The sequence below is a fragment of the Purpureocillium takamizusanense genome, chromosome 9 (assembly GCF_022605165.1).
Source record: "Purpureocillium takamizusanense chromosome 9, complete sequence".
Lineage (NCBI taxonomy): Eukaryota > Fungi > Ascomycota > Sordariomycetes > Hypocreales > Ophiocordycipitaceae > Purpureocillium > Purpureocillium takamizusanense.
Window position 1 is genome coordinate 823,252 of NC_063076.1, and position 24,041 is coordinate 847,292.

Here is a 24,041-nt window from a genome sequence, read left to right on the forward strand (position 1 = left end):
CGCCCGGCGGCTCTGCCCGAGAGGGCGGATCATGACGGGGCGGGAGGCCCTGGCCTGCTATGTAACTACTTGGTACGTACAGTACCTGTAGTACCTACCTACGCCCTACGAGATCGTGCGAGTCTGCGGGGACACGCCCACCCACCTCCTTGGTGTTTCGGAGCTGCCGGCCGGCACCTCGGGAGGAGGAGGAGGAGGAGGATGGGCATGGGTGGCTCATCGAGACCCGAGCGTCTGTGGGCACGCGCGCCGCCGCCTGGGTGAGGTGAGGTGAGATCACGTACTTCGTACCTAGCGCAGAAAACGGGGGGAGGGGGGTCACAAGCTCGGAACTCGCCCCGGGGATGCTTGCTGATGTTTCTGTTCTCTCTCTGTGTATGTCTGTGCGATGGTCCGGGCTTGGCTTGTGCGGGCTTTCATGTACGTACCAACGTAGCGTACCACGTACTACTTGGGCGAGCGAGCGAGCGAGCGGGAAGAAAAGGCGCCACTGTTGTCGGGTGCGCGGGCTCGTGTGAGCGTGCGAAACTGAGAATGAGGGTGGTTGTTTTCGTGATGGGTGGAAGTAGAGACCTCGCGGAGAGAATGAACGCGAGGCGATGATAGCGCGTCTACAAGGGTAGGTACCTGGTGAGTTGGATTTCCGTATCTAGGCACGCGATTTGCGCTCTAAAGTTGCTCACGAGACCAGCCGTTAAGCTTTTCCCCCCCTTGCTACTGCCGCTAGTACTGTTCCTGACTTGAGCATAGATCAGGTCAGGGTTTGGGTAAAGTTGTTTCATCGTCCGGATGGGGGCGGCCGATGACATTGGCGGGTAATCATGCGAAGAACGTACGTGTTCGTAGAGGCCTTGATGTTCCTTGCGAGGCACGCTAATTGAGGCATTGACAGTACGCAGAGCAGTTGTTTGTACCTACTAAGCAACTTGGTACCAGAGTCCCTGTGCGGGCAGTCAAGTCTGTGATCCAGTACGACGACAGTGACATACAAATACGAAGTACATTGACGGAACCAGGTAGGCATTGAATCCCTTACTCACTTTTACGTGTGCGGCAGGAGCTCAGACTGTGTTCGAAGTATGTATGTGCCGTGGCCCCTCACGGACGGCGACATGGAGGGACTCGGGGGGTTTTCGATTTGCAAACAGCAACGTAAACCTTCCATCTCTGCCAGGCCTACTACATGCAGTCGCGAACTGCTCAAGCCACTGCTACCGCTCCGAGAACCGTGCGCGAGGCGGCGGCGGCGGCTGCAGGTCCACGGGATCACCCATGCATTGGCGTGGAGAATGCCTGCCTGTGTCTTGCGTTTGTCGGGTTCGGCTGTGGCGCTGGAAAAAAAAGAACTCAGACATGGTGACGAGACTGGGCAATCATTGTGCGGGAGGAGTGAGACTGTTTTTTTCCCCACCAGCGCCTTGGAGACTGTGATGGGGTGTGTGTGTGTGGTGCTTAGATGCTGTGTGAGTGCCGCACCGTGCGTTCCGTTCAATTTCCGAGAATCGCGGCTTCGCAGCCAAGAAATAGTTGGTCCGGTTTGAGTTGGAAAGACAAGTAGATATTGTATACATGTATGGCGGGTTTTGCTGCAAATGTAGCTGATCTATGCGGCTTGACGTCCTGAAGATGTTGTTGTAGTTGTTGTTGCCGTTGCTGTTGTTGCTGCCGCCGCTACCCTGGTTGTTGCCGCTGGTAGTTACTCCGGCTCGAACTCTGTGGCACGGCACATAGTAGGCTTGCACGGCACGGCAGTCGAGCGGCAGGTGTCAGGTGCGACCCTCCTTGATTAAGCTGGCGCGCGGCGGCACCATGGAATATCACCCGACGACGCCCACCCTCTCTCCGGCTCGTACTGCACGCACGCAGCTGTCCCCCTTTGTGATCGGAACCTCGGAAGCCCTGAGTGCGTTGTCGGCAAATCGGCGTCACGACAGATCTGAGAGGGAACTCGGCTCCTCGCCCGAGACCGCACTCGGCAGTTTTTGTCCTCGAGAAACGCGAGGGCGCGAGCTGCATCCCCCCCCGGGCAAAGGTCGCGGCCCATAGGACAACTTGTTTTCCTCCTTGGATACTCGCGGCCATGTTGGCGTGCGACGGTGACGGAGTTCCCCCGGGCGTTGGACAAACCGACAACACCGAGACTTCCCGAGCGAAACGGCATCGAGGCGTGCCCGTGATGGCCTTGTCTCGTCTGGTGCGGTCGTTGGCTGGACGAAGCTGCCTATGCTGGGTTGGCGACGGATGTGTCGCTGCAAAACCTCAGGATATTTCTTTACTGGGCATTATCATGCCTCTGGCATGGACTGGACCCCATTGGCGTTCTGGCGGGTGTTCGGAAAGCATCGGGAGCCGTTTGGGCCACTATGCGGCTCTTGCCAAGGCCGCCCTGCTCAAGCTTTTAAGGCACAAACAGGTCGAAATCACGTATGGCGGACCCCTGCTATAGTTGAGGGAATGAACAAACATATGCTGTGCAAAATGCGGTGGATGTGGTGGTTCGTCAGAGCTGTAGCTCCGACGTGATGCTCAACGCCATGGCTACCGGCAATGTTCCCCGCAAGCAACGCTGTAGAACATGAGAGGTGATGACGCATGCCCCCCTTTACGGAGCGTGGAGCCACGGAGATACCACCACCCACCGATGAAGCAGTCTTCATGCGGAGATACGCATGTAGAGATGTACACGACATCGGGGCCTCCCGTCATAGCCGGACAGCAGTTGCGGAGACTCTCAAGACATCTTGCTCAATGTGATGGACAACATCAGCCTCGAGGACAGGCCAGTCGCGTCGGCTGCCGGACGGGACAATATGCCGCAATGGCATATGCTTGCATGTAACACCCGGCGGCGGTACGATGCTGTGTCTGGCCTCTCGGTGACCGACTCTTAGCACGGGTGTGGCGTCTTTCATGATGGCTTCGAGGGGCCTACGTGGACGGACGCTGATTCTCCGGGACAGTAGACTGCCGCGTCCCGACGGGTGAAAATAATATGGCCAAATCGCGCTACGGCGATGTGTATAAAAGGGGAGGATATCCCGACCTGGTCGGACTTGAAGTCTCCTACAGGATAGTCAAGATACAGTCAACTCATTACTTCAAGCCCCTGCATCGCCTCCCAGCCTCGACGCGCTCCAAGCCGGCACACGCAGAAACTATCCATCATTCGCAAGCAAACATGCATTTCTCCAAGGTTCCGGCTCTCATCTTTGCCGCCGCGACGGCCCTTGCCCAATGGGAGAATTTCCCCGTTGTACGTGCCGGCGCAACACCAGAACCCTCCCCCGTTTCCGCTACACATTGGTCGGGACGATTGCTGAACAAAGCGCCTTTAGGCCCTTCTCCATGCCGGCCAGAACTGCACGACGAGGGAATGGGTCCCCGTCGAGAACAACACCTGCACCAGTGTCAAGGGCTACACGTATGGCTAACAGTGTTTTTTCTTTTTATTCACCGTCCGCCCGGCTGTGCGGTGGGCTCACAACAAAACGCGTTATAGATCTATCAGCATCGATCTCCCGGGCAGTTGCGCCGTGTACAGGTTCGTCAACGCCAAAAGAGATGTCCCGCATTGGGTGAGCAGACTGACTTACTATTCGATGCAGCGATATCGATTGCGCCGGTTCCAGCACCGAGGAAACCACTGTACAGGGGTGCGTGGCCCTTAGCAAGTGGGGGAACCCTTCGTCTGTCAACTGCGTCGGCGTCTGGTCTTGGCCAGAATAGACGGCAATGGTGGGAGAAGGGGGAAGGGGGGGGGGGCGGTGTCGTGGCGGGGACATTGAGCAACGATGAGGAACTCTCGGAGCCCGTTTGGCGGCTTGCATTGTTGCAGCATTCAACATGTTGGGGGGGAGGGTTGGTGAACTGATGTCGGCCACGACCACCACCCTGGTGACATATTATTCTTGAGGAGAGAGTCTGTCTATTGGACCGAAGCTATTCGTACAGAGGACGTTTATCTTTGCATTCGTGACGACGGGCAGACACCCCGTCCGAGACCGCGCGGCCGTCGCCGTGATGTCGTTGGTCGTGCGTGTCTTGATCAACTTGCTACTCACGTCTAGATGAGAGCCTACTACCAAGTTGCTTCGCTGTCCTTTGTGCGCACCTCCTCGTAAGGAATCAAGGTCCACGTGGGGGGAGGTTGGGGGTTTGGGACGAGAAACGAAACAAAGCTGACGCCAGACGATGGTGCAGCACAGGCGTCCCTGGTTTCCTTTTCTTGTTTTCTCTCTTCTGCCCACTGCAAGGGTAGACTGCTTTTTAGCTTTTTTCTCTCTCTCTTTATTTTATCAACTCGTACATACGCCTCGACCATTTGTCTGCATTGTTCCGCAGCCACCCACGCACGCGCTTGTTCCGTAGCGTCTTCCACGCGAGCTTCCATGGGCACGGGAAGCAGGGAGTGCCTGGTCAGGCGGGACGCCGAGGCTAGCTAGTCTGACACAGCGGGATCGATCCATGTCCCATGCCAGGCCATGCCGCCGGCTGTTCCCCCGTTGTCTGGGTGGCCCGCCCGTCGGGTTCCGGGGTACGAGATTTGATTCATCATGTTGATGGGGGGGAAGCCCACCCGCGGCCCGTGCGTGGCGGCCTTTTCCGCATCACCAGCAGCTCCTCATGATGCCGGCGGCGCACCAAGCTTCGTTCGACCTGCGTTTTATACTTGTGTGTGCCTGCTATCGGCGTGTGCTCCATGGATGGGTTCGTGGGGGCCCAGGCGGTATGTAGTTACTAACTACCAAGGCATGCCGATTCTCGCTGTGCCCCGTGCTGTGCTGTGCTGTGCTACTGTGCCGTGCCGCGCCGTGCCTGGGCGGCGCTCTCGCGGGCGGACGGGCACCATGCAGCAGCCTCCCCTGGCGTTTCAACCGCACGCCTTGGACTCCCTGCTCCATCCCTCGGGGTTGGTGGCGAGGCCGGAGGACGGGGGCCGCGTACCACGCACGTACAGTACGTAGTCGGTCGAACGTTCAGGGCTGCCTTTGCTGAGCGTCGCGCGTCGCAGCAGTCCGCGCCTGTCCAGTGAAGCGCAGGGGGTTCCGGATGGAGTGGCACGGCACCGACATCGCTGTGATGTTGCGTCGTCGTGGTTTTGCGCACAACAGAAGCCTCTTATCCCCTACCTTAGAACGGTGCCGTGAAAAGGGTGGGAGACACGTCCCTTCGTTTCTGGTTGCCGTCACGGCACAACCTCTTCGCTGGCAAGCTAACCGGTAGAACACGCGCCGGCTTTAGGGTGGGCCACCCCCGACTCTCTCCTATATTCCCCCGGTCTTAGAAGCAACTATTAAGGATTTCGCTAACATACCCACAAAACCACTATTAACGCCGCTCAACACTAAGCACAGCTTTACGCTATAAGCGGCAATAGCGACTCGAATGGCTCTAGACATGCTAGAAGAGGCGCTATCGTTACCCCTTCGAACCGAACTAAGCTCTAGCTCGCTAGCCAATCTTTAAAGAGGCGCTAAGTAGGCCTAATTACGCCGTACGCTATAGAAAGACATTACGGACTTCCCGTCCCTCCGACTAAGTCTACGCCGCGATACTATTACTAGTAATAGTAATAGTAGCTATCTAGGAGCTATATAGAATGCCCCTAGCGCGCGCTAAGAGACGCCTATAGCGATATAGGCCAGTAATAACGAAGACGACCTATCTCTAGAGCTAGGCAGTAAGCTAGGCGCCCGTTATAATAGGAGGCATAGTAGCTAAATTAATCCGTAAGTACTAAACCTATATATAAGTAAAGCTTAACGTACTATAGGCCTTCGTATAAGCCTTCGATTAAATAGCTAAGAGCTTCGACTATAGCATTTAGCGCTATATAGTAGAGGATTTTTTAAATAGCTTCCTAAAGTATTAGGAAGTAATTCTCGCTAGGGACTATATTAGACCCCTTCGACTATAATACCTGCCTACCCTAATAAAATATAGTAGCCTTAATAGCTTAGTATATAATTAAAATAAAGGAAGCGCGCCGTAGACTTACGTATCGATAGCCTAATAGGGATTATAATAGACCCCTACTATAGCCCGAGCCGGACTTAAGACGACCTATTAGGCCCCCCCTATTAAGGAAGAAGCTAGGGTACTAATTAGACTTAATAAAGGCGCCTTAAGGTAAGTCTCGCCCTATACTATTTAATAGTATTTAATAGAATAGTTAAGGCTAGCTATTAATAATATTATTGCCTATAACCCGACGAAGATAGGCTAAGTAATATAGACTAATAGCCTAATAGCCTAGGATAAGATTATAGCCTATAAAATAAGCTAGGCTCTATAGATCGGAGCGATAGTAATAAAGAAGTACTAAAAATAGCATTTCTACGTAATACTAAGCGTCCTTAGGGTCCTCTAGGGCCTATAGGATAGCTAGCTATAAAAAGAGGCTATAATAAAGGAAATAAGAGTATAAATAGGCTAAGAGCTACTTTAGATCTATACCTTAAGGCATAATGACCTAACGGCTAGTAATACTCTTACTATTATAATAATACTAATAAAGTAGATATAAAAGAGCTAGCGGCTCTTTAGCTATAGTAAGGTAGCTAGACTTATTATAAAGCTATTAATACTTAAATAGTGCCTTAATTACTATGACTTCTATACTAGGACCTATTATACTAGATAGGCCCGCTATAGAAACTATAGTCGTTTTAATACCTATAACTTTACGAGCTATAGCCGGCCTAAGTAATATACTAACTACCTTACGCCTATACCTAGTAGCTATAAGTAATGCCTAGTACGCCCTATTAAGATTAATAGTAATTATATAGCCTAGACGAAAAGATAATAAGCTATTATTAAGTTAGCTAGAGTATAAGCCTTCTATATAGCTAACTAGGAGCTCTAAATAGGGCGCCTAGTTTTAAGTAGCCTAGTAATCGAATTACCGACCTTACTTACGCTAATATAAGCATTAAAGCTCCTAAGGCTATTAATAACTATATCCTCGCCGACTAAGAGATATAGGACCTTAAGTAGACTTATTTAGTATACTAATAAATAATTATACGTAATATTAAGGCTATAATAGATATAATACCCTACGGGTATTCTAAACTAACGTTAGTAACTATAGCCCTAGCTATAATATAGTATTAGCTCTCGCTAACGAAGGTAAATTTAATATAATATTAATCTAAGAACCCTAGATAGCCTATAACGTAGCTATAACTAAGTCCTATAGGTCTTATAGCGCCTACCTAGCTAGCGTATAGACCTACTAAAACGATAAGATTAAAGCTATTATATACGTCCGTAAGAGCCTATACCTTACGGCTATATAGCTATAGCTAGAACCGACCCGCTATATCGTCTAGCTAAAAGTCAATAGCATTATTATAGTTAATATTTATAGGCCCCCGACCGAGGATAGGCCCCTTAATATTATACTCCGCTATTAAGTCCCGGCCTGGGCTCTTATAGTAAGAGATTTTAACGTAATATACTACTCCTAGTAACTAAGAGTAGCCACTAAGAATAAAGGTACCGATATAGCTAAATAGGCAACGTAGGCAAACCTAATAGTATTAAACCTATTAAGAGAGTCGACTTACGATAAGGGCAATACCCTAGACCTAGCTTTTAGTAATATTATAGTAGTAAATATAAAAATCGAATAATACCTCGATATCGCAATAGACTATAAAACGCTAGTTACGATACTACCTAGACTAGACGCATATAGCCCGGTTATATAGCGGCTATAAGTTACGATAGAAGAGGAGCTTAAGCGCTTCTAGGCCTATACCTATACCGCAGTACTATATATCTAGCTACTATTATAACGGCCTATAGAGGAGCGACTAGACTAATAGGCACTAGATATTACCGAGATACTCTAAGCCGCCGCGGAAGCTATAGGATAGGTCCTAAGAGCCTAGCTTAAAGGGATAGTCTAGTAGAATAATAGCTATAGCTAAGCTAGGCTACTATATAATAGCGCTAGGACTATAATACGCCTTAGGCTCGAAGACGGCTAGTAAGAGACCTAGAAGTTATTCTAGAAAATAATAAGGAAGGCTAAAAGAGACTACTAAAGAGATATTATTAAAAATACTAGCGATAACTAAAAGATCTATAAGGTAATACGCTAGACTAAGAAAGGTAGCGCCTTCTAGGCCCCGCTACTATAGGTAAGAGACTAGGTCTATATTATACCGATAGATAAGGCTAATACGCTTTAAAGAACCCTCCTAGAGCGGAAAGATAGCTCTAACGACTGCCTAATAGCTAGCGTATAACCTATACGCTAGCTCTCGGTCGAGCTTATAGTTATACTAACGGAAGCTAAGCATTACTATATAGGGATAGGCAATACGTCCCTAGGCGCCGACGGCATTATAGTCCGGCTATTATAGTACGCCTAGCTAGCTATTAAAGAGCTAGTAAGAGATCTATACTAAAAGTATCTTTATAAAGGTTACTACCCCTATCTATACCGGATAGTAGAAGTAATACTATTACTAAAGCTAGGTAAGCGTAATTAAAGCGAGCCTAAGGCCTAGAGACCGATCTTACTACTTAACTACTTAGGTAAGGGACTAGAATAGCTAATAGCCCGACGTATAGCCTAGGTAGCAACTATATAGGAAGTACTTAGCCTATAATAGGCGGGAGCCCTATCGAAGAGGTTAATACTAGACTTAACGACCGCTATTATATATAATATCGAGATAGCGCTTATAGTAGGTAAGGTTATTACCCTACTAACTATAGATATATAAGGCGTATTTAACTATATCTAGCGTAAAAGACTTACGCTTAGGCTCTAGGAATAAGGCTAGCCGTAATAAGTAGTTAACTAGGCGGATGCCTTTATAAATAAGAGACGGGCTGCCGTCTGCTATAAAGACATCCGAATATAAAAGGAACTACTTAACTATAGGCTACCCTAGGGGTCCCCTACCTCGCTAGTACTCTTCCTACTATATATAGAACCTATCTTTAGACTAAGGCAATAGAAGTACCGTTTCGGGTATACTAACGATATAGCTATACTATATATTAGCGACGACCTCTATACTATAGCTGCCTAAGCTACCGGGTCGGCCTAAGAGCTAGTTAGCTAGGGTAATAAAAACGGTATTAACTTCGACCCTATTAAATCCGAAGCTATATACTTTAATAAGCGCCTAGATAATAATAACTTAAGCGTTAGGCATTAGGGCAAGGATATTACGCCGCTAGTAATAGCTATACGCTAGCTAGGGGTCTAGTTCGATAGGAAGCTTTCCTTTAGGACCTATATAGAAATATAGGCTATTAAAGGGCGTAGACTTATAACCTTCCTCTAGAGCCTAAGGAACTTATAGAGGGGCCCGCTAGCTAATACTGCCTAGTAGGCGATCCTCGCCTATATAGTCCTAGTACTTTACTATAGCGCTAATATATAGTACTTAAGATAGGAGAAGCTCTCTACCCGCTACCCCTATAAGCTTACTAATATATAAGCATAAGGATATATTAAGAGGCTATAGACGGTACTTAACGTCGGGCTTAAAGTAATACTGCCGGTCTAGAAAACGACCTTAATAGCTATACTATATCGAGAAGCTAGTATAGTACTTACTAACGTAATACTCGACTCGATATATAAAATAGTAGCTATACGCCTCGGCACGCTAGACTACCGATACCCCCTAGTATAGAGACTCCCCTAATAGGTAACATACGCTATATAATAGGCTATACTATAGTATAATACTATTAAACGATAGTTCTTTATATATAGAGAATATAAAGCTATTATACGGTTCGAAAGGCTTATCGTAAAGAGCCTTATAAACCTAAGAACTAGACCTAGACTCCTCTACCCTAGGCCCCTTACTACCGACCTAACGTAAGGCTAAGATAAAATATAGGCTATAAAGAGCTTCTATATATAGTATCGATAGCTATTAGCTAATACTATTACTATCTTTATAAACGGTTCTTAAGCTAACGGAGCTATAGGCTATAGCTATAGCGTTATAAGAGACGGTATTAAAGTTGCCTCCGGCTCCTACCGGCTCGGATAGGTAGAAGTCTTTAATATAGAGGTTAAAGGTACCCTAGCTAGCCTCCGAGTAGCTATAGACCTAGGGCTCGGTTAGTAAGCTATAGTCTATCTCGATAATATAGTAGCTATACAGGCTATTACGTACTAAGCGTCTAATTCCTCTTAAGCAATAGTATTATCCTTTTAACGCCTTACCTAGGCTATAGGCATATAAGTCCGTTAATACCTAGGCTACTATAATATCCTAGGCAATAAAAGAGTAGACTAGCTAGCGAAAGCTAGTATAGCGCTCCTACTACCATACCTACTACCGCTACCTATAGTAGCATACCTATAGCGGTAGGCCCGTTAGTAAATTAAAACTAACTTCTCTAACTAATAGTAAAAGATAGCGATACCTACTATCTTAGACTACTATAGAGACCTTAACCTTCTAGTAAGGCTTAACTACCTACTAGAATTTTAAGCCTAATATACTAAGCTATACTATCTCTTAGTAATACGTATAATATATAGAGACTTTATAGCCTACTATAAACGATTTAACTATAGTAACTCCTATAATGTCTACTTATACGGGCGGAGGAAATTACCTAACTACCTTCTCTACTACTAGAAAATAAACGTTAATAGTAGGCTAAAGCTTGCCCCTTTAGCTATTAATGCATTCCGCTAGGCAATAGGCAAGGACTAAAGTTACTACCTATACCTAGCCCGGGATTTAGGGTTCTTTAGTAAGATCTACCTACGATATTAGGCATAGGTAATAATATAGTCGATATCGCGCCGCGGTATATCCCTTCCTTATTATTCTTATATCTTCGAACTAACTATAGCTCTTAAGACTACGGTATAGTTACTATTAGTAGTATTAAGCTTAGCGATATACCTATAACGATACTAAAAAGACGGCACCTATATAAATACTAAAGAACCGAAAGTAATATAGCGGGCTAATACTCGCGCCTTTTAAACCCGCTAACGGGGGAATAGGCCTAGAAAATAATGCCCTTAAGGCCCCGAATAGTTAGATAGGGAAGCATAGTTATAGGTATAGTAGAGGAAGGAGAGCTATCTTGACACCTAATAAGGTAGCCCCCTTTTAACCCCTGCAAAAAGCAGGCAGGGCGCGTCTCACGACGCGATAGACCCACTATATATATCCCTAGCCCAGCGCGTCTTTCGCCCCGACGGGGCTAGCCTAGACGTTAAACGCCATAATAATAATAATAATAATAAAGGGTGGGCCACCCCCACTGGGCTGCACCCGGGCTTGCAGTGGGTGCGCTGTGAGATACCCGTGGACCCGTGGACCCGTGGACAGGTAGAGGAGGTACCTTACTGGAGGGAAGGTTTGAACGTACCTCAGTGGGTGACGGGGGCTGGAGGCAGGCCGGTCAGTACCCCACTGCACAACGGGACTGCATCGCACCCCCGGGGGACTGGAAGCTTTCAACCGTGCTGGAACGGTTCAAGGCGCAAAGTAAGGTACCGCCTGCAAGGCACTGTCCAGTGCCCACCGCCTGGCGCGCAGCCCGGCCACACATCATCTGGCCTCGCCCTCGCTGGCACGGGCTGCATCACGTACGTCGGTCATTCCAGCCCGAGCAGCAAGGTGCCTCGTCCATCCAGCGGTGCTGGCCGCCCAACTCCCAGGTGGACAGCGCCAGCTCGGATGTTCCCTTGCCTTGCCAGTACGTTAGTACCCGCAGCCGTAGCACCGGAGGTGAGATACCTGTATCCACTTCCCTTGCTGGGGGTGGGTTTCCACTGCTGCGTTCCACCATGATGAGCGATGCACGGAGTGCGTACGTACGTACAGTACAGCACCGACTAGCTTACTCCGTTCCGTAAGGTAGGTAGCACGGTTACGTAGCGCAGCGTAGGTAGCGTAGCGTAGCTACCCCACGTCTCCTCATCGTCGAGCTGCTGTCTGACCGTTCTCGCTCGTGGACCCTCCGCCAGCTTTCCCGTCTTTCCACCATCCATCCATTCATCCATCCAGCTGCCTACGCAGCGCTGCCATCCTCTCCTCCCCTCTTACCTCCTCACACGCCCGCTGGCACGGCTCCCTCTCTTTCTCATCCAGACGGTGCATCTCCATCTCGCTTCGTCCGACCTTTACATCCCCCACCGCCGCAGCCCGAGACCGCCTTCCGGCATCACGCCGCCCGCCCTTTCCGTTATCGTCTCACCAAGCGCCAGCGGTAAGAAAGTGCTTCGGCCTCCACTCCGTCCCGTCCGGCGGTAGCGTCATCGTGCCGGCTTGCTAACCACGACGACGGCACACAGACGCCGCACGCGACCGTGTTTTTTCGACTCGCTGCTACGCGTCGAGCATCGGCGAACCCGTCACGTTTTCTTTTTTCCTTTTCTGAGCAGTGCCGGACGAGGCGGGATTTGGCTACGACGAATCACATTGCTTGCCCCCGGCGTTGCAGGGGTCTCCCGACCGATCGTGCCGCTTGCCCCTCCACATATCGACCTCGACCTTGCCTATCCTCCGCTGACCGAACGACTCGGGGCGCGCGCCAGGCTCGGATCCTCCGCAACGGGATCCTTCCACCACCCGCGTGCCTGCGTGTTCTGTTGCGACACAATTGGATGGATGGTTGCCTTCACTCCAGCGCTGAGACTCAACCAACAGGCCACCACCCTTCGCGCCAGGCACTCGACCACGCGGAGACCGTGCGCTGCGGCGCCTCCGACCCCAATCTTCCTACTTCCCGATCCCGCGCGCGCAGACCAGGCCAGGCCAGGGCATGAAAACTCGTTACCCACCGTCCTCACATCCGTCGACTCCGCCGCCGCCGCCGCGAGGTGAGCGCACTCTCGCAGGTAGCCAGCCGTGCCACCGCGGGTGCTTGCGTTGCCCGTCGAGGTAGCTGGCGCTTACCGATTCGAGCGCCGCGCCCGGCCACGAGCTCACACACGCTCGAGACGTTCCGAAGCGACTTTTTCGCGACACCGGCTGGACCGTGCCAAAACATCTACCCCTAAGAATAGCCCGCCCGGCAGCGAATTGACTTTCGCTCCCGGGGCCAGGGGCGATCGTCGTCAGCTGTCAACGACTGTATCGAGCCCCTCCCCGACCGACTCTCTTCTCCTTCCCTTCTCGCCTCGCCAGCATTGCCTTGCCGACCATGAGGCGCGGTCGCTCTCCCGGTTCGGCGTCGCCCTACCGGGCCCTCGCCCATCACCAGCAAGCTGCGTCTCCCGCGACTTTGACCGACCCGACATCCCTCATCCGCTCTTTCGACGTCGACACCAACCCGGCTCGCCCGGTACGGCCCTCACCTCTCGCTGCCTCGACCATTCGGGACATGCCGCTAGACCTGGTGCAGCGCATTCGGTCGTTCCCATTGTTCCAATCCGCTCCGGAGGATTTCCTCGTCGCCATCGGCAGCCATCTAAAACCCCAGATCCACGGTCCCAACGACCACATCATTACCGAGGGCGATGAGGCCAAGGCTATGTACTGGCTTGTGCGTGGCGTTGTCGCCGTCACGTCTCGCGATGGTGAGGCTGTGTACGCGGAACTCAAGTCGGGCGCCTTTTTCGGTGAGATTGGTGTTCTCATGGACATGCCCCGGACGGCAACCATTGTCGCCCGGACCAAATGCCTCCTGGTCGTCCTTAAGAAGGAGGACTTGCAGCTGGTCATGCCCACGTTCCCCGACATGCAGCGCGCCATCCTCGAGGAGGCTCAAGAGCGGCTCACGCTGCTAAAAAAGAAGCGACTCGAGGGCGGCGTCAGTACAAAGTCACCCATGGGTGACCTTGCGTCGCGAGCCGCCGCCCCGGGCGAGGTGTCCAAAGGCGAAAGCGGCGCGATCAAGGACGGCGCCGTCATCAACTCCAAAAAGCGCAAATCACCCAGCCCCGGCATTATTGAGGACCCTGCCGCAGGTAGTGCTATCGGCAGCGGGTTTGTGAACATTAGGAAGACACTTAAGGAGCTACCCTTGTTCTCGACGCTGCCGCCCGATATCCTTCACTTCCTGGGGCTCAGCGTGCAGCCCAAGACTTACCCTCCGTTCACAGACATCGTCAGGCAAGGAAGCCCGGGCAACGAAATCTACTTTATTGTCCAGGGAGAGGCCGAGGTGATCCACGAGACGCCTCTAGAGCGCCACCAGCAGCAGCCAAGAGGGAATTCCATCTACTCTAGACCACGTCTCAAGTCCGGGCAGTATTTTGGTGAGGTGGCGAGTCTTGGGCTTTCTCCCGGCCGGACGGCGACAGTTCGATCAATAACAACGGTCGAGTGCCTGATGGTCCCCGGTGATGCCCTGGAGGAGCTGTGGCAACGATGTCCGCCAGATATCCGTTCACAGGTAGAGCGTACCGCAAGAATACGATTCGAGAGCCATCCCGGGGACGAGGATGTCGACATGGCAGACGCCGGAACGAGCGGGAAATCGGCTTCGGATCCTGTAACGCCCTCGACGGCGCCCCGAGGGCCGCTGCCCAACCTCACCTTCACCACCCCGTCGATGCCGGCCTCGCCCAGCAAAGATGACTCAGACATCATGGAGCCGAAAGATCCCGACCCCTTCTTGAGCGTCAACATGGAGAATTTGCGGAACCGCCGACGGCACTCCATTGCGCCTCCGGCACCACAGACGGACTCGAGTGGCCTGCAACACGGTGGACGTTCGCTGATCGATACCAGCCCCGTAAGGTTTCCCGTCGCCCCCTCCCCACCGGACACAGACGTCCGCGTGAAGCGTGCCAAGACGCTGCCCCGGCGGCCGCAGACTCAGCGCTCGAGCGTTGCCTTGCCCGATACCATCGTGGTGAAAATCTTCAAACACCTAGACATAGGGGAGCTCATGAAAATGCGCATCGTTAGCAGGCATTGGCGCGAGATGCTGTCCACATCACCTGACGTGTGCAACAACGTGAACCTCTCGCGCTACAGCCGCTCCGTGAGTGACGAGGTCATCGTCCGATACCTCGGCCCGTTTATTGGGGGTCGGGCCGTCACTGTGGATCTCAACAACTGCTTCCACATTACGGACGAGGGGTTCTCAGCGCTCTGGAAGCATTGCGGCAAGAATGTCAAGCAGTGGCGCATGAGGTCGGTATGGGACGTCTCCGCGAATCAGATACTCGAGATGAGCGAAAACTCCAAGGCCCTAGAGGAGGTCGACTGGAGCAACTGCCGTAAGGTTGGCGACAATCTCCTCGGCCGAGTCGTCGGCTGGGTCGTGGCGGGATCTCCGTCGACGAGCAAGAGCGTGGTCATCTCGTCGAGCCACGCCAGGGACAAGAAGCACACGAAGAAGGACGAGTCGAAGCATGCGGCGGTGGTGCCTGGAACAGTGTTTGGGTGTCCGAGACTGAAGAAGCTGAACCTTTCGTATTGCAAACATATTACGGACCGCTCGATGGCTCATCTTGCCGCCCACGCGGCCAACCGACTCCAGTCGCTCTCTCTTACACGGTGCACGTCCATCACGGACGCCGGGTTCCAGACTTGGGCGCAACACAGGTTCGAAAAGCTGACGGACCTCTGCTTGGCGGACTGCACCTACCTCTCAGACCACGCCATCGTGGCACTCGTCAACGCGGCCAAGAACCTGACGCACCTTGACCTCTCGTTCTGTTGCGCTCTGTCCGACACGTCGACCGAGGTGGTGGCCCTGGGGCTGCCAAGGCTTAAGGAACTACGGCTCGCGTTTTGCGGCAGCGCCGTGAGCGACAGCAGCTTGGAGAGCATCGCGCTACATCTCAACGAGCTAGAGGGCCTTAGCGTCCGTGGCTGCGTTAGAGTCACAGGCACAGGCTTGGAGAATATCCTGCGCGGCTGCTTGCGTCTCAAGTGGACGGACGTCAGCCAATGCCGCAACCTGGATGCTTGGCTCCGGACAGGGAGCTTGGCAAAATGGGGCTACGACGATCGCGCGGCGAAGCCTATCCTGTCGATGGGCCTGTCCCCGGCGCTCCTGCAAGAAGGCATCGGCGAAATACCGGTCCCAAAGACGATGAGCGTCGCGATGCTCACCACGCCGAGCTTCATGCCACGGTCGAGTCTGGGATTCCTGGGCCGCCGAACGAAGCAGCCTGTGCGCTTCATCGTGGAGAAGGGAACCGAGGGATTGAGATGATGACGGCATTTGGAGTTTACATGTGGGTGGCTTGCATTTGCAGAGCACTTGGAGTCTTTGTTGTAAGGCGTTTGCGCGCAGGTACTTTGAGCGACAATCGGCGTTGCGGGAAAGGGGTGATATTCGCATGGTCTAGTGGATTAGAAGGGGACAACGAGACATGATACCCTGCTGCCGACAGGACCGAATGCGCGCAATGGGCGTTGCAGATGCGTCGCTGTGGGCGAGACTGTATGCTACAACTCTGGTGAGGGGAGCAAAAGGTCATGGCTCCAAAGTAACGGGTTTCTAGGTCTAGCAAGACCAGCCACTAATGCAAACACTGTCGATGACTCCCCAAGTCCATTGTTCCAAGTAAGTAGTTAATTGGTACAGCAAAGTGTTTGCGTGGCCAAGCTGTCCAACTATATTGAAATGCCAACACATCCGCTCCGAGCTTGTCTAGGGTGGGCCCCGGACTCCCACTGCTGGGCGGCGCTGGAAGGTTCTGTGCCGGGCGCGGCGTTCGGGAGACAGCTCCGCTGCACGACCTGGGCAGGCGCTGGCGGGCGTGGCGGCGTCACCTCAGTTGGTAATCACTCACGTGACGCGGAGTTTAGCCCAAGGGACCCCCCCGGCAGCCCGGCACATATCAGGACCCCCCTCAACGTCATCGCCTCTTCTTTTTCCCTCCTCCGCATCGCAGCATCCATCGACAGACGCACAACAAGAGCCACCATGTCGTTTACGCTCAGCATACGGCAGGGCCCGGCGCGGCGCCTCGCGCAGCAGCTTCCCGAGCTGACCAAGAGCGCGTTCCGCGCGGCGGCGCCGGTGCGCAGCTTCCACCAGTCGGCCACCACCAAGTCGTCGAGAGGGGTGGGCTTGTTCTTCACCTCGCGCATCAACACCACCACCGGCGCCACCACGACAGCGGCGCGCAACGCCTTTTCCCGCCGCGGCGCGACGGCGTCAAGGGCGCTGTACCACCAGGAGGTGGCGAGCCGGCAGCAGTCGGTGACGAGCGGCCCGGGCCTGCGCAAGCTGCTCGTGGGAGGCGCCATCTTCGGCGGCACGCTCGTCGCCATCAACGCCGTGTTCAACCGCGAGACGCGCGAGGACGGCGGCATGCCCGTCTACGAGCGCGAGTACCTCAATAACACGTTCCTGCACACGGGCCTCGGCGTCGGCATCATTGGCTTGACGGCCAGGCAGATGGTGCAGACGGGCTTCGTCTACCGCTTGATGGTGACGAACCCGTGGGTCGTCGGTCTCGGTGGTCTGGCCCTCAGCTTCGCCACCATGATTGGCACGCGCTCCATCGCACCCGACAAGTAAGTCACGAAGCTTTCCTAACCCAACTAATCTGTGAAGCGATAGACGATGTTGACGTTGAACCCTTCCCCCAAATTTAGCTATATTCCCAAGTACGCTCTCTGGACGGCCTTCAACGCCACGCAGGCAGCCTTCATCGCTCCCCTCCTCGCATTCGTCCCCGGCCCCCTCCTCGCCCGCGCCGGCCTCTACACCATCGCCATGATGGGCGCGCTGTCGGTCGTCGGCGCAACGGCCAAGCAGGAGAAGTACCTGTACATTGGCGGCCCGCTCCTCGCCGGCGCCGCCATCGTCGCCGTGTCGGGCCTGGCCCCGCTCATGATCCCCGCGACGGCGGTGCGCACGCTGGCCTTCACCGAGAACATCTGGCTGTACGGCGGCCTGGCCGTCTTTGGCGGCTTCACGCTGTACGACGTGCAAAAGGTGCTGCACCACGCGCGGCTGGCGCAGATGGGCGTCATGCGGCGCGACCCGGTCAACGAGAGCATCTCGCTGGAGCTTGACTTTTTGAACATTTTTGTTCGCATGGTGCAGATTCTGATGATGAACCAGAACCGGCGGAAGTAAGATGAGAAGTTTTGGAGGGATGATTGGGTTGGTGGAAGTCAGAGCAGCAACTCCTCTCTTCTGAGTTGGACTCTTTTTTTTTATTGTACGGAATAGAAAGATGAGAACCATGGACATTCATGTAAAACAACATCAAAGACGCCCCAAGGAACGCCTGCATGGGCTTTTCGCACTGCGTTTCTTTCCCATCCTCCGCAGCCCCGTGAAATGCCCGATGTCCAAGTGACCCTGCCATCCCCGCGCGCTCTCTCACACGTAGTCAACGCTCGCCGCCCAAACGTCTTGCCCTGACCATGGCAGTGCTCACTCCACCCGTGACCCGCCGTCGCCCCTGACCCTTGATAGCTACAGGTGCCCTTGCCCTCCGCAATGGCCACGCGCGAGTCAGTACTTGAGGGGCGGGAACGACCTGAGGAAGTGGCTGGGGCACTCGTAGCCGCCGGGGTTCCTGTCGAGGTACTCCTGGTGGTACTCCTCGGCGGTCCACCACTTGCCGGCGGGGGCGAGCTCGGTGACGACGCGGCCCTTCCACCACTGGTCGTCGGCGGCGGCGAGGACGCGGCGGGCGACGGCCTCCTGCTCGGCGTCGTGGTAGTAGACGGCGGAGCGGTACTGGGGGCCCGTGTCGGGGCCCTGGGCGTTGAGCGTGGTGGGGTCGTGCATGCGGAAGAAGAACTCGAGGAGGGTGGCGTAGGAGACGACGGAGGGGTCAAAGATGATTTGCGCGGCCTCGGCGTCTTGGGGCGGGTTAGCAGTAGTTCTTGGGAAGGGGGAGGGGGGAGTGGTCAAGGAAGGTTGTTATAGGAAGGGTATGTCTGTGTGTGGGTGGTGTTGCTGGGCCGTAGAGGAAGTAGCAACGACAGACCCCGATCAACTAAACCCCTCCACACAATCCCGACAAACGTATAGAAGGGGGAGAGCAGAGCAGGGAAGAAGAAAAAAAAAACGTACGTCCAGTCTTGCCGCCGCAGACGGCGCGGTAGGTCGGGTCGTCGAGGTTGCCGCCAATGTAGCCGACCTTGCAGTCGACGAGGCCCTTGCCGGCAAAGTGGCGGCGGTAGAGGGCCTCGGTGCCCCAGAAGCAGCCGGCGGCGACGGTGCAGCGCTGGGCGCCGGCGGGGATCTCGCCGGGGGCGTGCGACGACGAGGCGTCGCCGGGTGCCGCAACGGAGAGGCCGCGGGCGGGCTGGGCGAGCGGGCGGACGAGGCGGGTGAGGAAGGGCGGCAGGTGGTTGAAGATGGAGGCCATCGTGTTGGGAGCGAGAGCGCCTGTGTTGCGGCGCGATACCGAAGTGGTAATACTTGGGGAAGTCTTGCGGGAGACGATGAGGATGGGAGGGATAGAAGGAGCTTGAGGAGGAGGGGAAGAGGAAGAGGTAGCTATCCGCGGAGGAGCAGCACGGATACGTGGATGACGCACTGACTAACTACCTAACTTAGTACATACAAAGTACGTAGTTTAAAGTACTTGGTTACGTAGGTAGGTCTGCTGTCGCAAGTTTCGGTGGAGGGACGGGAGGGAGGGAGCAAGTCCGCGGACTGTGGAAACATGAAATGGAAGAATGCATGGAAGCGCCTCACTAGTATTACTAAAAGATGGTTGACGTGATGGGCTCCGCTTGGGACGATAGTGAGTGAGTGGGTGCACGACGTGGGGTCGGTCGCTCCCCCGGGTGGCTTGCGGCGGCCGACTGGCCCGCTCTCTCCAGTCGCGCTTTCTCTCACTCACTTTTGTTGCCTGTTTTGCTCGTACGTACTAGTAAAGTAGCTGCGACCGGAAACGGCTGGCGTTGTGTGATTCCAAAGTCTTGGGTCTGGCTTGGTATGTACAGCGAACGGCTGCTGGTGCCGAGCAAAAATGGCGGGCGGGGGGGTTCGTTTTGTTGTTGTTGGCGGTGGTGGCTCTGTTGACGGCCGCATGAATAAAAGGAAGGAAGACTCCTGGATGTTCAGAATGCCCAACTTGGAAAGTACTAACTGGCCCAGCATCCGGCTGCTTGCTACTGCACCAAAGTACCTAAGCTAAGGTACTACAGTTCTACTTGGTAACCAAAGGAACCTAAGCTAGGTAGGTTAGTACCTAGAGAGCTTCAAGTTCTCTCCCGTGGAAGGCACCAAGCCCAGTGCTTCCCGGGCAGGTGCTGCCCGCGTGTCGCTAATGCAGCTAGTGGCCCCAGGACCCTGATTTGCGCCGCAGCGCCGCTCGGGGATGCTTGATGTGCGCCACCGGCTTTGGGAATCCGCTTGACCCTCTGAGTAAGACTGCTATTAACCGTTAGTACATACGAAGTACATTGGTGGCGCCGAACGGACGGACGGACTCGACACCTGCCCCAACAGGGAGATGGCTGGTCCCCTGGCTGCTGATCCGGAGCCGAAAAGACCCTCGAGCTCTGTCGATTGGGTGCTGACATGAGGTAAGGAAACTGGTTTTACTGATGATCAGAGCGACTAATGTCTTGGGGAGGCGTTGATCGTACAGGTGTGTGACACGGCCGTTGACAAGCAATGATCAACTCGACATCCAGATATACAATCATTCTATGAAAGCTCCTCCATCCCCGACATCAACGGTACACACCGACGAGTGCCTCTGATACCACTCACTACCTTACCACTACATGTGCACCAAGTATGGCGAGATGAAAGCTAACCTCTTGCGGATGGCGACGTCCTGATAGATTCAAGTTCGGGGACCTGCAGCATCCAATACCCATAATCACCACGATGAGCAGCTGCCAAGTCCGCAACCTTGTGCCATCTACATGTAGCGGTCTCCGCCCCAGACATCGTCCATGTGCGTGCGCCTACAACGCCATGTTGTCGTATATCTGAACAACATCATCACCTTGATGACACCGGCGGCACAGTAATAACAAGAGCGGACTCGGAGGACCGTCGCAGCAGGGGGCATCCATGTGACGCATACCTTGCCTAAGGCCAGCCAGTGCTGACCATCCCCCCCCCCCCTCCACACACATACGCCCTCAAACTTCCCCGACCCCATCCAGCTCGTCGTCGCGCCCCGGGCTCGAACCGACGACTCGTGCGACATGCTCGCCGACCTGCCCCCCGAGATTCTATACCTGGTGGTGGAGTGGCTGTCGGAGCGAGACGTCGGCGTCCTGGTCCGAACAAACACTCGCCTTCATAGCCTTCTTGACGAGCGTCTCTACCGGCGCAACGTCCTGCTCTTCGACGCCTTCTCCCTGCACTGGGCCGTCGCTGCGGGACGTGTAGGCACGGCGCGCAAGGCCATCAACGCCGGGGCCGACGTCAACCGCGGCAAGGACGGCAGCCCGGACCGGCGGCCGCTTATCCTGGCCGCCAGGCACGGCCACGTCGGACTGCTGGAGCTCTTTCTCGCGGCACCCGGCACCGACGTCAACGTCACCGACTCTACGGGCCGCGGCGCGCTGTCGTGGGCCGCCGTGGTCGGGCTCGAGCGGCCCCTCGCCATTCTCCTGGCCGTCGACGCCATCGAGGCCGACGCGGGGGACGCGGCCGGCCGCACGCCGCTCTGGTGGGCCGCCGCCGTGGCCGAGCCCTCGGCCGTCGCCCTGCTCCTCTTCAGCGAAAAGGTCTCGGTCGACCGGCCCGACGATAGCGGCCAGACGGCGCTCATCGCGGCGGCCGCCGGGCTAGGCATGACGGGCGCCGTGGACGAGTGCGTCGAGATGCTGCTGTTCGCGGGCGCACGTCCTGACGCGAGAAGCCTCGACGATAGGACGCCGCTGTCGTGGGCCGCTGGGCTCGGCAAGTTGGGCGTCTTCAAGCTGGTCCTCCGCGCCTTGGACGAAAGCGGCTTCAAGGCCGAGGACGGCATCGGCGGCTGGACCACGCGGGACTGGGTCACGGCCGCCGAGAAGAACGTCATGGTTCAGCTGCTACAAGCCGGCTCGCCGAGCTGGTCCTCTCCGCAGGAAGCGCATCGATGAACGTGACTATTTTATGGCATCTCCTTGCAGGGCAGCTTCCATGTACGAAACGCTTCGAGGACGCAGTTCCCGCTCATACCGCCACTCTGCCGTACATTTGGTGGGAGGATCCCCGCATCAGGGCGAGTCGATGTAGGCTACGATGGACGAAGCACTTGCAAATTGAACATGTATGCTTTTGGACTCGGCATCGACGGCGGCCCCGGCCATCACACATGGGCATACGCCCCTGCACTCTGTATGGGCACCTGCGTTGCAGTCTGCATGGGCGACGGTTCTGCTCGCTGCTACAATGACAACACATGGGCATCACCCCCCTTTGCAGTCGTGTACAGTATATAGATGATGCTGTCTTTTCCATGCAGCCATCCTCATCGCAGCCACTCCTCAGCCAGCCATGCAGTAGCCTCTAGAATCACGGGGTCGTCCGGGCCTTTCCAGCCCTGGCCGGGAAACAGGTCAAACCCATGGTCCATGCCCGCGATCACGTCCAGCCGCACCGGCCTGCCCTGCCGCTCCATCGTCTCGGCAAAAGACACAGACGTCTCGACGGGCACCGCCGAGTCGGCATCGCCATGCAGCACCCACACCCGCGGCGGCAGCAACAACGACTCGCCGCTGCCCCCCGCGATGCGCCTGTTGATCCACACCGACTCGTCGCCGTCGAGCCTCCCATCGGGGTTGAAGACGTCGTGGAAGAGCCCCGCGCGCGCAATCTCCGACCCGAACCCTAGGCGCTCGTCGTCTGCCGCCGCCGAGACACGCGAGCCGAGTGCGGTGGCAGTGTGCTCCCGCTCGATGCGCGCTCGCACAGTCGTCACGTCTGCTGGGAACGCCGCGTCCGGCACGCGGCCTGGGTTGGGCGCGCCGACGGCCTGGCTGCCGCGGCGCCACCACTCCGTGTCGAAGTCGATCATGGGGTACGTGAGGGCCAGGCCGCGGAAGGCGTCGGGGAAGGCGAGCGCGTGGCTCGTGGCGACGTAACCGCCGGCGGAGCCGCCGCTGAGGAGCACGCGCGAGAGGTCGGGCGTTATCGTCGCCATCGTCGTCGTCGTCGTCGTCGCCTGCTTTTCATCGGTGGTGTTGGCGGTGGCGGTGGCGACAAGGAGCGGGCCAAGCGCCGTCGTGAACCAGCCGTGGAAAGCGCGCACGTCGTCCTGCACGGCGGCGAGCCCGTCGGCGTGCGGGAGCAGGGTGTAGTCCGGGGACACGATGACGGCCGCGTGCTTGCGCGCGAGGGCGAGGACGAACTGCGGGAAGAAGGGCGCGTACAGCCCGTGCGCGGCGATGAGGTAGCCGCCGTGCCAGTTGACGATGACGGGGCGCGGGCCCGGGGGCGCCGGGTCCATGTCCTTGGGGATGAGGACGTGTGCGAGGATGGGATGGTTCTCGCGCGTGACGTAGCTGTTAACTCGGAATGTTACATGTAGGCCGAGGATATACGTGATGCGATTGATTGGGACTCGGGACGGAGATGAGGTAGGTAAGAAAGGGGTGGGGGGTTACTCACGGCTCGCTGATAATGTCAAAGTCGTTGAATATCTCACTTGTTGGCATGGCCGGCGCCGGCGGTGTTGTTGATTTTGACATTCTGGATGATGGCTGTGGCTGTCTGCGTGTGACTCTGGCGAATATGAATGTGTTGAGTTGTTGTTGCGCTCAAAGGCAAGAAGGACGGGGTGATGCCGCTTCAATGCGAGTCTTGCGGGGTTCAATAGAATGCTTGGAATGGCTGTTGTAGGTATTGCTGTTGTGCTACCGTCTGCTTTTGTTGATGATAACGAGGCAATATTCAATGTAAACTATCCACATGCAGTCCTCAGAGTGGTATGACAACTTGTTTGAGCCGTCGAAGCCGGTCAATGATATACATATATGTATCTGTCTTTGGTATGCATCAAGTACGTTACATGCCTTGCTCTGCAGGTGAGATGCCATAACGGAGCTACTGCATGCGGCGGATGGAGGTCGTGGACTAGTAAATCGTCTAGCGCTGCATTCGCGTAATGGCTTCTTCACTCAGCAGCATCATAAGCAATGCCACATGCAGTACTAACTAGTTCATACGACGTGGTGTTATATGATCTGCGG

At 54.9% G+C, this 24,041-nt stretch overlaps 7 protein-coding genes across 7 annotated transcripts; 4 read left to right on the plus strand and 3 right to left on the minus strand.

Moving 5' to 3' along the window:
• Nucleotides 1–3,178: 3,178 nt before the first annotated feature.
• On the plus strand, nt 3,179–3,431 carry JDV02_009084 (uncharacterized protein; the record flags this gene model as incomplete). The annotated part of the gene is made up of 2 exons (XM_047990724.1): nt 3,179–3,253; nt 3,336–3,431. The coding sequence occupies 2 exons, from the start codon at nt 3,179–3,181 to the stop codon at nt 3,429–3,431; spliced, it is 171 nt and encodes a 56-aa protein (XP_047846733.1).
• Nucleotides 3,432–4,078: 647 nt separating this feature from the next.
• On the minus strand, nt 4,079–4,390 carry JDV02_009085 (uncharacterized protein; the record flags this gene model as incomplete). The annotated part of the gene is made up of 1 exon (XM_047990725.1): nt 4,079–4,390. One exon carries the CDS (start codon nt 4,388–4,390, stop codon nt 4,079–4,081), a length of 312 nt encoding a protein of 103 aa, XP_047846734.1.
• Nucleotides 4,391–11,998: 7,608 nt separating this feature from the next.
• Nucleotides 11,999–16,462, plus strand: JDV02_009086 (uncharacterized protein). The gene is made up of 2 exons (XM_047990726.1): nt 11,999–12,225; nt 12,311–16,462. The coding sequence occupies exon 2, from the start codon at nt 13,162–13,164 to the stop codon at nt 16,129–16,131; it is 2,970 nt and encodes a 989-aa protein (XP_047846735.1). The 5' UTR covers nt 11,999–12,225; nt 12,311–13,161; the 3' UTR covers nt 16,132–16,462.
• A 354-nt stretch (nt 16,463–16,816) lies between these two features.
• JDV02_009087 (uncharacterized protein) lies at nt 16,817–18,176 on the plus strand. Its single transcript, XM_047990727.1, has 2 exons — nt 16,817–17,444; nt 17,526–18,176. Exons 1-2 carry the CDS (start codon nt 16,849–16,851, stop codon nt 18,010–18,012), a joined length of 1,083 nt encoding a protein of 360 aa, XP_047846736.1. The 5' UTR covers nt 16,817–16,848; the 3' UTR covers nt 18,013–18,176.
• On the minus strand, nt 18,151–19,821 carry mxr1 (Peptide-methionine (S)-S-oxide reductase). The gene is made up of 3 exons (XM_047990728.1): nt 19,742–19,821; nt 18,964–19,630; nt 18,151–18,749 (listed from the first exon to the last, which is right to left on the minus strand). The coding sequence occupies exons 2-3, from the start codon at nt 19,259–19,261 to the stop codon at nt 18,397–18,399; spliced, it is 651 nt and encodes a 216-aa protein (XP_047846737.1). The 5' UTR covers nt 19,262–19,630; nt 19,742–19,821; the 3' UTR covers nt 18,151–18,396.
• Nucleotides 19,822–21,013: 1,192 nt separating this feature from the next.
• JDV02_009089 (uncharacterized protein) lies at nt 21,014–21,985 on the plus strand. The gene has a single exon (XM_047990729.1). It carries the CDS (start codon nt 21,066–21,068, stop codon nt 21,948–21,950), a length of 885 nt encoding a protein of 294 aa, XP_047846738.1. The 5' UTR covers nt 21,014–21,065; the 3' UTR covers nt 21,951–21,985.
• A 315-nt stretch (nt 21,986–22,300) lies between these two features.
• On the minus strand, nt 22,301–23,766 carry JDV02_009090 (uncharacterized protein). The gene is made up of 2 exons (XM_047990730.1): nt 23,461–23,766; nt 22,301–23,354 (listed from the first exon to the last, which is right to left on the minus strand). The coding sequence occupies exons 1-2, from the start codon at nt 23,538–23,540 to the stop codon at nt 22,322–22,324; spliced, it is 1,113 nt and encodes a 370-aa protein (XP_047846739.1). The 5' UTR covers nt 23,541–23,766; the 3' UTR covers nt 22,301–22,321.
• Nucleotides 23,767–24,041: the final 275 nt, after the last annotated feature.